We start from the raw sequence: 12,327 nt of genomic DNA on the forward strand, positions 1-12,327 counted from the left end.
GTCCCTGCAGTACGGGTGACAACCATGAACTAGTTATTTCACCTGCAAATACGGATTACAACTAACTATTTTTAAATAGGCTTTATTCTAGGAGGAATTCAATTGACTCTTAGGACACAGTTATCATTCATCGATTACAAAAGAACAATTAACTCTGCATTGCATTTATTGTATTACAAAGTGTACATTTCTGACGAATAACTCCATATCAAAATTTAAATTTCCCACAACAATATACATACATATTAAGGAGTTGCGAATGCCAGTTTTAATAATGCGAATAACATAGTAAATTTGAATCCCTAACAAACACATTGAACAAAGGAAGACTGTTAAATTAAGTCCAGAAGACCTAGTTTCCAAACTACTATCTTATAAGTGATTAATACAAAAACCTAACCAAAATAACTTTAAAGTTTAAATAATATTTAATAAATAAACACTGGAGGGGAAATTTTATTTTTTTGTAAGCGAGAGATTTGAGATGTTTGAGATTTGAGATTTAATAGAGAGCCATACAGGAGAAACAAATACAAACATTTTTAGAACTCTGAACAAAACCACAATCGAAATTGGCGAGAAATAATAAAATATTTCATTTAAAATGATTCAACTTATACATTTTTATTTTTACTGTTTTAATTGAGTTTTAGATACTCTACAAAATGGTCTTCGAAACGTTAACAATTAAATCAATTCTACTTATTCTTAACAGTTTAAATATCGTAAGTAAACCAAATAAATAAAATTAATAAAAATACAAATGTTTCGAATTGTGAATAATTAATATCTTTTAAACATATTCAAGGTTCGTGCAATAATAGAAATAATTTTAACATTATTTAATTCCGATCCGAACAGTTTCTTGTTTATGAACTACATAACGATGTTAATTTCGGGAATATGCTGCGCGGCTGCCGTTATGGAATCCTTTTTAATTTTACAAATAGTAAGTATTTGTTAGAATATAAATAGATGTTGATTAACGTTATTGTAAAAATATCAATTATATTATTATTATTCGATTAGATAAAAAGTAATTAAAAATTCAATAACTCATAAGGAAAAAAATTAATGTGCATTATTTTTTATTATGTGTTTAGTAAATTACTTTTATACCAATCTAATATTTAAATTTGTGAATCACAACACTTGCACCGGTTAAAAAAACCTGCAGTTGTTTGTACAAAATAAAAAATTCAAAATATTACGTCTCATTTTACGTGACATTTTACTAATTTATTTGGCAAATATTCGAAAATAAATTTCTAATTATTTGTAAATTTTTTCAGTCTGCCAATATATTTCTTAGTGAAATTATAGCAACAGCAGTTCTATGGGTTTATACAGAAGATTTATCCTTACATCTATATACATTATTTGTTTTGGTGAGTATTATCTATAAAAACAATATATTTATCTGCATATGTATGTATTTGGTTATTAACAACTTAAAAGTAATATTGAAAGAAGCCCAGCATTTCGACGGGACAGTCCCGAACTGACCACTTAACCTATCACTTGTGGTGGCCCCTAGCCACCTGACTACCCAGGTGACCAACCATTTTAACATGGGCTTGTCCTACGAGGAAGTCAATCGTCACTCTACACCCTACAAAGAGACTGTAAAGAGACGACTGTCTCCGCTCCCGCTTACAAATAGGACACTAAAGTGACGAGGTTAGATTCGTGACGAATGACCCAAAACATACGAATTACGATCATCCAGGTGGTTAACTATTACTGGAAATTATTGTCTTTTTCGTATGTTTACAATACATGTAAGATCATCTGAAATTCGTTAGGCTATTGGTATGTGTTCTAGTTTGGTAGGCCAGAGGTGGTGGGTTCGATATTCATCAAATTCTTATATATAATCACTAAATATATCAATTCCGATGTTCAGAAACTGTGTCCGAGACGTAATTCCTAAGATTTTTAACTAGTATACTAACTTCAGACTTGATCTAATAGGACTTCTTATTCTCACTTATTGCTTTAGTTCTAATTTTTTTGCTTTGAAATTAGAAATTGATTCCAATTATTCAAATCTAATTTACTTATTCCGTTATTGGCAATACCTCTAGCTGGAAGCTAGTGTTGTGGTTATGTAAACGGTATCTGTTCGGACTTCTATCTGGAAGCTAGTGTTTTGGTTAAGTAAACGGTAGTATATTTATGTTTCTTTATCACCTAATTATCCAATCCGCCATGTGATGTTAATGACGCATGTTTTGTACTACTATATTCAAAAGCTCTTTATACATGATTAATGTCTCTTTGATAAAATAATTTTATAATGGAATGAACTAAATTAGAGCGAAGAAGGTTATTAATTTTTAACATTATAGAAATTTTAATTTTAAAAATATTGGTTTAACAATAAAATGTTCATTTATTTATTCCTAAATTATAGATATTACACGGTATTATAACGGGTGTTGCATATTACATGGCAGAAAGAATGCAAATGTCCAAAATAAATAACTTAATATCAAAATATACTGGAGTTGCAGCCATCCCACTTAATCCACCTCCACATGTTCGTTCTGATGTTATATAGAAAAAAGTGCTTCCGATCAGTTCGACAATAAGAGTTGCCTGGAACCGAAATGATTTTGTTGGGCAAATTCTTGAACAACAGCACGATTAAGATTTTCAAAACGTGGTTGAAATCGTCGTTTAAATATTAAAATACTTAAAATAATCGAATAGATTAATGTAATAAACTGAAACCAAAGGAATAAAATAAAATAATGATTAATAATAAACTTCATTCGAATTTGGTAAAAAGCGTATGGGATTTATGTAACACAGCAATGCCAGAAATTTAATGAAATTTCAATTAAGTCTGAACTTACGGCATTTAGGATTATATTTTTATCTATTTACCTCGGTTATAAGAAGAGCCCAGTTAAATAAAACATGACGATGTACAGCGAATTTGTAAGATCTCCATACTGTATCCAAACATCCGACATTATTTAGCTGATGAACTCTGGCAGCTAAAACATCATCATCGGCTTCAGTAATCGAAGCGTAACAACTTTCGGGTATTGAAAGGTGTTTATACGAGTAATCGTGAGCATTAAACAACCCACAACAGTAATGCTGAAAAAAATTAATTGTTAAATTTTAGGTAAAAATAAGACAGACTGACAAATTTTTAAACCACTGACCAAAGTATACTTTTATAAATGACTAAGTCTCAAATCCAAGATGTGATGAATAAAATATTAGATTGGGATTCAATCATTTAGAAATGTCTTACTTAATATCCGAGTTTCGAATTTTTTCAAGTTTTGTTAGCCTTTCGAACTGAACTCATTGAAAAATTGTTTCGACTTTTTTCAAATTTTGTTGGCCAGCGCTTCTGATTATTTTAATTTTTAAATATATTTAAATATTTTATTAAAACTTACTTGTAACTGGATTGAATCCATATATTTTGGTTGTGTCTCAACTAAACGCCATGCTGATTCTAAGTCTTGTAAATTGTTGAAATAATATTCATGCGGTTGAAATGAACGTATTTGTAAATATTGTATGATCAGCAACGCCAATATAAATATTGAATACTATAAAAAAATTAATAATGTAATTATCTGAGTTGTTTCATAATAAAGTAAAATTTCATCATTTTCTTGATATTATGCATAATCCATTTCCGAAAAGATATTAACAATATTAAATAAATTTCCATATCGAAACTACAAGTATAAATTATGGTTAGAACCACTTACTTATTGTTGATTAGACAGATGATTTTGACAATATGAAATTCTATTGATAACGACCACGCATTTTTTATACCCACCATCAAAAAAAAGTTAAAGGGTACATTGATTTTTTCATTCCGCTTGTAAGACATCGAAATATTGATCATAGACCCACAAAAGTATAAATATATAATACTATATGTATATATTTTTCCAATCGCCTATACAAGGCCCCCTTCTGAAATTGACTTTGCTAGTATAGCTATGAAATTCGATATACTAACCTAATGTTTATAGGAGAGCATTACATTTACTGCATGCATTTTGATCGTGGGTGTAATAGATTCGACAAAGTCGAATATAACTCTCGAATATAAGTTTATAGAAAACACAATGTCTATAGGTAAGCGCATTTACAAAAACAAAAGAGTACCAAGCGCATAGGGCTTGGGCACCATTGGTTTGGATGCTGTTGGCATCATTGCGTTGTTATTTTTGTTTTTCTGTGTTTTTCGTTATGTATGTTTAGATGTCTGTTGGTTTAGGTGCCTTTTGTATTTTGTGTTTTATTTCGTTTAGCGTTGTTGTTGTTCTTTTTGTTTAGCTTTTGATGTAATAATAATGTGTTCGCGAAAAAATTTAAAATTTATAAAAGATGTTTAAAATATCTATAGTGAAGGGTATATAAGATTCGGCACAGCCGAATATAGCACTCTTACTTGTTTAATTTACAAAAACCAAACGTAAACCTCACGATAAAACTAACGACTCAGATTTCCGTATGCAAAAAAAAAATATTTCACGTAGACCTTTATAGATGCGCTTACACGTCTACTTTCTAAAGAATCAATGAAGATTTATGAAAATATTATGTTTTTGTCAATTTATTGTTACGTCAAGCTTTAGATGAAGACACAACATGTAGTTTTGTAGGAAATGGTTTCATATCTTAAAAGAAAAACGTTGATTTTGCACGAAACTTTTGTATCTGCCAAATTCTGCTTAGATAAAATATTTTAACGTTGACTCTGTTATTCTTATATTGTTTAAAAATCCTATTATAATTGAGCAATATTTTGTTTATCTCTAATAGTGGTTAATTTGAGAAATTATTTTACTTCAGTAAAAAGTCAATTTTTTTTTCATTTTAACTCATTTGATTTCAAAGATCAATTACATGTGTCTCTGGAATAACATGACAAATGAATAGGTCTGGACAAATGCTTGATTTTCAAAATCATTCTCCTTAATGAATTTAGCCATTGATTTTACCACTTGTAAAATCAAATTTTGATATTAGAATACAAGAACAAATTGCTGGCTTAACAAGGTCCTTTTTTGGAAATTTGATTTTTATTATCTATTTACAATAATGTGGACAAATGCTACATAACATTTGTAATAATTATACCTATAAAGAAAAATGATAATATTTAATTTTTATCATATCGGTGCAAAATAACTTTTCTCCAAATAAGCTCTGAAGATAATTTTTTCAAATCAACAGTTAAAAACTATTTATTGGAATAAAATTAGTAGGCTATAGGCTATTTAAATCCAAAATTTTATATTGTTTGGACATTTAGTTTTGTAGATATAAAAGATTAAAAATTGTTCGATTTTCATGGGTTCACCCTTTAATTATGTATCTCTGAAGAAGAACAAAGATTTTTAGACGTTATTTTTAAGTTGACGAAATGACATACAATATTTAATAAATCCCATAAATGGAGAAAATTTTTAGAAAAATATAACCTCGTCTCAAAGTTTCGACTTTTTAAAATTTTGTACATATTCTATATATTAAATTTTTGAATATTATAGTCCCAGCAAAAAAAAACTTTCAAAAAGCGAAAAAGAAGTAGAATTTACTCCATGGAAGTACTGAAAATGACCTGAAGAAGGGATGATTTTAACACAGGCTTACCTAGGAGGAGGGATGTACCTTTAATTTAATTCCAAATTCAATACTTCTAAGGTCAATCTCAAAACGTAATTTTTATGCTCTTTTTGGAAGTTATTCAGAAGTGAAATTGTCTTATAGAATGTAACTAATTGGACTTAATTAATATTTACATATTTTATTAAACAGAAGCCAAAAATAAAATTTTTCATCTCACAAAAAATAAAAACAAAAAAATATATTCAGCATAGAAAAATAGCATTATTTTCGCTTATTTGGAAGTCATTAAACATCACTTCCACAGAAGAAATATAATTCACTAATTGATACTTTTGAAGTAATAATAAATGTTATTCTTTTGGAAGTACTTCGCTTCGGTTAACGGTTAATAGTTTGATGATCAATTTTAATTAATTGATCTAGTAGTTTAACATTACAGAGACTAATAAAGTATTTTTATCATTTGTAAATCTTTTTATCTGAGTTTATTATTACTTTAAATTACTTTAATACCATTACAGTTTTAAAGCCTGAAAAACTACACCTTAAAGATAATACTGTCAATAACAAGTAGGAAAGTATAGTCGGGCATGCCGACCATATAATACCCTACACCATGAGTATATTTTTAAAATTTTTATTTTTTTAAAGAAACTTTTACGTTAAATATTACCATAATTCCAAAATATTTAAGCAATTTATTGATAAAAAAAACTAAAATTTCTAAATGAGACTATATATAGGTCAAATATGGGCCGATCCTCGGTAAATTTGGGAAAGGACATATTTTTAAATAACAGTTAGTTTTGTTAAATTCCATTACGTTACAAATTGTTACAAGTCAATTTTAGACGTTTAAGACATTTTTGAAGGGGGTTTGTATGGGGGCTAGGGTCAAATAAGGGCCGTTCCTTACGAAAATCTGCAGTGTCATTTATACTTATATAGAACTTATTTGTGCCAATTTTCAGAGAGATAATAGAATATTTGACGTAATTATGGCATAAAAAGTACAAATCGGGAGGTACGGTTGTATGGGGGCTAGGTGAAATAATGGACCGATATCAACCATTTTCAATAGGCTTCGTCTCTGTGCCAAAAAACATGCTTGGTCCAAATTTCATCAAATTATCTTGAAAATTGCGGCCTGTACCTTGCGCACAAGGTTTACATGGACAGCCAGCCAGCCGGACAGACAGACGGACGGACATGTCTTAATCGACTCAAAAAATGATTCTGAATCGATCGGTATACTTTAAGGTGGGTATTGGACCAATATTTTTGTATGTTACAAACATCAGCACAAACGTATAATACCCTCCCCACTATAGTGGTGTAGGGTATAAAAAACTAAAATTTCTAAATGAGACTATATGTAGGTCAAATATGGGCCGATCCTCGGTAAATTTGGGAAAGGACATATTTTTAAATAACAGTTAGTTTTGTTAAATTCCATTACGATACAAATGGTTACAAGTCAATTTTAGACGTTTAAGACATTTTTTGAAGGGGGTTTGTATGGGGGCTAGGGTCAAATAAGGGCCGTTCGTTACGAAAATCTGCAGTGTCATTTATACTTATATAGAACTTATTTGTGCCAATTTTTAGAGAGATAATAGAATATTTGACGTAATTATGGCATAAAAAGTACAAATCGGGAGGTAAGGTTGTATGGGGGCTAGGTGAAATAATGGACCGATTTCAACCAAAAAACATGCTTGGTCCAAATTTCATCAAATTATCTTGAAAATTGCGGTCTGTACCTTGCGCACAAGGTTTACATGGACAGCCAGCCAGCCAGCCAGCCAGCCAGCCAGCCGGACAGACGGACGGACGGACGGACATGTCTTAATCGACTCAAAAAATGATTCTGAATCGATCGGTATACTTTAAGGTGGGTATTGGACCAATATTTTTGTATGTTACAAACATCAGCACAAACGTATAATACCCTCCCCACTATAGTGGTGTAGGGTATAAAAACTTAGTTTACACAGGATGACCTAACTTAGTCGTTAAAACCAAATATCTCATGGGATATATTAACGGAATATATTTTAGTTCATATTATTTAACATGAAATAACTCTAAGTAATTCATTTGTAGGGGTTTAAATTTCAAAAGGTCAACACACCTTTAATACCACAAAACCCACGCATTAAAAGGTATTCTTTATACAATTATTTATTTTCTTATTTCCTTCTGTCTAGACAATGTAGTTTCCATACTCTTATAATTAAATTTAAAAAAGTCTACTTACAATGACATTTATACCAAAAACTTCACTAAACACACCATAGCAGCCAATAATTGTGGTCAAGCACAGAAGAGAACACAGCAAAATGGCCAAAATAAAAAATGTATGAGCATCAGTACCCGGTTGTGAATCTTTAAAGCCCACTGCATTCAAACTAATAGCACCAATTCCAAGGAACTAAAATTTTTTAAAAACATTGGTGGATAAATGTTTTTGTTGGTAAATTTTACGCCAACTTACCAGACATATTTTATTTAGGGCGAAAACAAACCATTTTATAGTATTAAATGCTACTCCCATTATTTAAGTTCAATATTAAGTAAAGTTTAATATTTAAAAAAAAATATTATAATTATGTATATCGATTACGTTTTAATACTTCTTTATTCGTTAAATATTTTTTATTAATGATAAAGTTGTATTTTGCAGCAGACGATAGAATAACAATGCTATTATTTAAGAAGCTTTAAAAGATAATGAATCATGAAGCATCATTCACATATTTAATTGATAATGATTTTTTTAATTTCGTCTTTAGTACAAAAATTATACTTAGTATTAAAACAAAATAAAACATTAAAAATATAAATATTGCAAAGAAATTTTAAACATTTCACCCCAACAATGCTGGAATGCGCCAAAAAAACAAGTATGAATGTATAGCGGGGCGTAGCCGACCATATGATACCCTACACCAGACAGTATGTATGTTAAAAATGGGGATTATTTAAAAAAATAAAGCATTTGGTTTGTTTTTTAACTTTATTTCGGAATATTTTTACTTTTTTCGGCAAAAAAAGAGATTTTTTTAAGAGGGCTCAAAGGGGAGTAGGGCAAAATATGGCCCTATCCTTAAAAATGTTGGTAGGGGGAGTTAAGTCTTCTTCAATATTATTTATGTAGAATTTAAAAGTGTTATTAGTGTTTGTAAGTGAATTTTGACCTTTAAGTCATTTTCTGAAGGGGAGTTTGTATGGGGGATAGGGTCAAATGAAGCCCGATCATTACAAAAATCGGTAATGTCATTTAAAGTTCTATAAAACTAAGTTTTGTCGACTTTTGTTAACATAACAGATCATTTAAATTAATTATAAGCCCCACTAAAATGGTGTAGGGTATAAATACTTAAAAGGTAACAAAGAATTTTGGATTTATTTTATTATACCCATCAGACCAAATGACGATATATAAAACAAAGAAATACTTAAAAGGTAATAAAGAATTATTGATATTCTTTTTATACTCATCAGACAAAATGACGATATATAAAACTATATAATAATCTAGTTGGGGATTCTACATCAATGTCCAGGCATAAATATGGTGCTTCTTCAACTGGTTGCGTCCATAAATCCATTGGATAAAATGAAGTAGGGTTGGCTGAACAGTTGAATATGTAGTGGGTGTCTTGAGGCCTTGACTACATGCTGAACTTTCGGCACTGTATATGCGCCATTTGCTCAAAACTTAGATTTATTCAAAACTCAAAATTACTTAGATTTGAGATATGGAATTCTTCAAGATATTAAACAATTATCTGCTGAGTCCTACTGGCCTACATGAAAAAGAAAGGTCAGAGACCTTTTCGAATTTTGCGAAGAAGCACTGAATGTAATTGAAAATCAAGCAAATCAAGCCACAGTCTCTTCAAATGTAAGTTATACAGAAAAACTATTTACTATGCAAAAAGCATCTTCACAAGCACAATTTGTGATGAAATCTATCAACAAATATTGGACAAGCAATATACTTTTGAAATGTGGGAAGCTTTAATACAGTAATATGAAACAACGAAAGACCAATTATTTCAGATGTGTACTGAACTTTTTTCTTTCCAATGAAATAATAAAGAAGACGGTTCAACACATATTTCAAAATTGAAGAATTTGTTATTTGAAATAATTTAGTACTGAAAAATTGCCATTGCCGGATTTATTATTAGTGTGCAAAATTTTGTATATTATACGCTGTTCATTTAAGATGTTCAAATCAAGTTGGATGATGAATACCCGAAATAAAGATAAGACATTTGATGAATAATTAATGCAGTTATGTTTATTTGAAACTGGTTGTGATAATGAAAGCTTCTTCATGGTAAACCAAAGGAAAGGCCTCAATCGTAGAAAGAATTTAAAAAACAAATAATAAGAAAGAAAATATTTTTCACTATTGAAAAAAGAAAGGTCACTAGTTGAAAGATTGTTGCAAATTGATTTGAAAACCAATGTATTGGAAAACCAAGTAAGTATAAGAAGGAAAATCTTAAACATTTTAACATTGCACTTCAATCACTGTTAGCAGAAGCGGGTGTTTGGATTTCGAAAATGGATTGGTGGGAACTGAACATGTAACACATTCATCGGAATTTTTAATTTAGTATGAAACTTTTAATAAAACTGGAAATGATACACATCAGGCTGTAGGAAAAGTCTCTATAGAGAGATTACTATAAAATTAAAAAAAAAAATTGGAATGTTCCGGAAATTACAAGGAACTATTTTCGGTTTTCGCAGCTCATGATAGAAGTACTTCGAGTTAATCATTTCCGAAAAAGTGATACCTTAAAGTAAACAGTGAAACATGAAGTAGACGAATCGCAGTACGAAACAAGTATTCTTCCGATAACAAAAAATGAGTTAAACGTGGCCGTTGATAAAAGTTCGCTCTTACAACTATACCATGAATAATGGGGACATCAGAATAAACAACATTTGATGAATTGCCATTATCGCTTAAGGGTAATCAGGCCGTTCTTTATGCTCTGCCTCGGAGAGTTTTACGTTTCACTACCGCATAGGTTTAGTGTGTGGCGTCGGATAACGGTACCGCGTTACTGTTTTATTCTTTAGTTAAAAAATAGTTTTTTTCCGTAACTCAAGATTTTGGAGGTGTTTGGCAAATTTTCTGTTCTACTTAGATCCACCTTTCAGAAAAATAGTATAATTTCCCAGGTATTTATTTTTGTCGCATAGTATATCCTACTCGTATCCAATTATGGGACTATAAAGAGATTTCAGGAAATTGTATAAGCTTTTTTAAGCAAAAATAGAGGACATTTTGAACAAATATTATTAAAAAAAATTGAAGAATGAAGAAATAGCTATCTGAACCCCTTTGGACAATTTTTGCTAGAACCAATAGGTGAAAAGTTACACTTATTTCAATAAAACCCTGTATGACCAAAAGTCCGACTTTGACCCCCTCTATGTCCGGCAGTTCTTCAGCGATAGGGCTGAAAATTTGTAGTGTAAATATTGTCCAAATTGATTTTTTGAGTTGGGTCAAATTCTCTATATATGAATCTGCCAAATGGATTTTATATTGGAACAAATCGAGTATGTCACTTAAGACGAAGTTTATGCGGCCTAAAGCAAACTCCACGATGCTGGAACAATCGAATAGGATATTATATAACCTGTTTGTACGTGAGATAGAAAAATGGAAATAAAATAATTCTTGCGTCTTGGTGGCTTGATAGCTTCTAATATCAATAAATTAAATTAAGTTATTAAGAATTGCAAAAGGAATTTAAAATTGTTCACAAAGATGGAATGTATTAAGATTTATCAGAAAGCATATGCTAATAAAATACATATTCTATACCAATGGAGAAAACAACTTATAAAAATGAATAATTTTCTTTATCAAAAATTTTTGAATTTCCATTATATTTGACTTATTATAATATTTTGTAAATCAAATATTTTTCCACTTCAATAAAAACTCTTCTTACAACATGTAACAGCCGATCGACTCTTATCTCAAGATAAATTGGCAAAACCGGTTACAGCAGTGCGCATTTCTGAATGCACTGCGCATAAGATGGAGCACAGTGATGCATTTTGGAACAGGCGCAATATTTTTAAAACCGAAAATATATTTAAACACTCAAGGGATCAGCTTAACTATTTTTTTTAATTTCACTAATATCTCAAGTATGACATCACTCTCAACTATTTCGCAGAATCCAACTAGTTAATTTTACCCATTATATACTGCAGAGAAATTTAAATAAAATTAAACAAAAAGTTTATTAGTTACTATCACTCTTAAAAATATATTAAATGTGTATACATGCTTAAAACTACAAACTTAAGTAAAGGTTAGTTAGTGTAGTTTTTACAATTTTAAATTGAGTAAACTTAAAATAACAGTTAATTTAAATTATGTAAGATATATAAATCAACAGATTTTGCTACAGATACTATGATTATTCTCACTCGAAATATAAATATATGTATTTACAAAAAGAAAAATATGTATATATAGTTGCTGTTGTATTATAAGTTTTTTAAAATATTAAATTCATGGTTCGAAATAATGTGAATGTGTGTTTTATAGGATAAATTGTTTTATAGGATAACAAAAAGTAAGTATGAAGTTTAGTTTAATTCAATTAATCATGCATCACCATCAATATTATTCAAATAAAAAAATATCACATTTAG

General features: G+C 29.7%; 2 protein-coding genes and 1 long non-coding RNA gene across 3 annotated transcripts; 2 read left to right on the top strand and 1 right to left on the bottom strand.

Moving 5' to 3' along the window:
* Window positions 1-657: 657 nt before the first annotated feature.
* On the top strand, window positions 658-2,704 carry LOC111675407. Its single transcript, XM_023436172.2, has 4 exons — window positions 658-725; window positions 809-949; window positions 1,293-1,388; window positions 2,417-2,704. Exons 1-4 carry the CDS (start codon window positions 666-668, stop codon window positions 2,561-2,563), a joined length of 444 nt encoding a protein of 147 aa, XP_023291940.2. The 5' UTR covers window positions 658-665; the 3' UTR covers window positions 2,564-2,704.
* On the bottom strand, window positions 2,372-8,350 carry LOC111675406 (protein late bloomer). Its single transcript, XM_023436171.2, has 5 exons — window positions 8,120-8,350; window positions 7,883-8,056; window positions 3,423-3,578; window positions 2,893-3,111; window positions 2,372-2,729 (listed from the first exon to the last, which is right to left on the bottom strand). Exons 1-5 carry the CDS (start codon window positions 8,177-8,179, stop codon window positions 2,580-2,582), a joined length of 759 nt encoding a protein of 252 aa, XP_023291939.2. The 5' UTR covers window positions 8,180-8,350; the 3' UTR covers window positions 2,372-2,579.
* Window positions 8,351-9,523: 1,173 nt separating this feature from the next.
* On the top strand, window positions 9,524-12,200 carry LOC124420642. Its single transcript, XR_006941288.1, has 2 exons — window positions 9,524-10,120; window positions 10,178-12,200. It is a non-coding gene; the product is annotated as an uncharacterized LOC124420642 (long non-coding RNA).
* The last annotated feature ends 127 nt before the right edge of the window (window positions 12,201-12,327 follow it).

Source organism: Lucilia cuprina, chromosome 6, assembly GCF_022045245.1.
Source record: "Lucilia cuprina isolate Lc7/37 chromosome 6, ASM2204524v1, whole genome shotgun sequence".
In the NCBI taxonomy this organism is placed as follows: Eukaryota; Metazoa; Arthropoda; class Insecta; order Diptera; family Calliphoridae; genus Lucilia; species Lucilia cuprina.

What these genes read in the sequence shown, in the direction of transcription:
- LOC111675407 (XM_023436172.2), top strand. Translation starts at nt 666, where the DNA reads ATGGTCTTCGAAACGTTAACAATTAAATCAATTCTACTTATTCTTAAC. An exon ending in TTCTTAACAGTTTAAATATC is followed by an intron (nt 726 to 808) that starts GTAAGTAAACCA and finishes AACATATTCAAG; the next exon opens with GTTCGTGCAATAATAGAAAT. An exon ending in TATATACATTATTTGTTTTG is followed by an intron (nt 1,389 to 2,416) that starts GTGAGTATTATC and finishes CCTAAATTATAG; the next exon opens with ATATTACACGGTATTATAAC.
- LOC111675406 (XM_023436171.2), bottom strand. Translation starts at nt 8,179, where the DNA reads ATGGGAGTAGCATTTAATACTATAAAATGGTTTGTTTTCGCCCTAAAT. An exon ending in CCCTAAATAAAATATGTCTG is followed by an intron (nt 8,057 to 8,119) that starts GTAAGTTGGCGT and finishes AAAAAATTTTAG; the next exon opens with TTCCTTGGAATTGGTGCTAT. An exon ending in TTTTTGGTATAAATGTCATT is followed by an intron (nt 3,579 to 7,882) that starts GTAAGTAGACTT and finishes ATTTTTTTATAG; the next exon opens with TATTCAATATTTATATTGGC.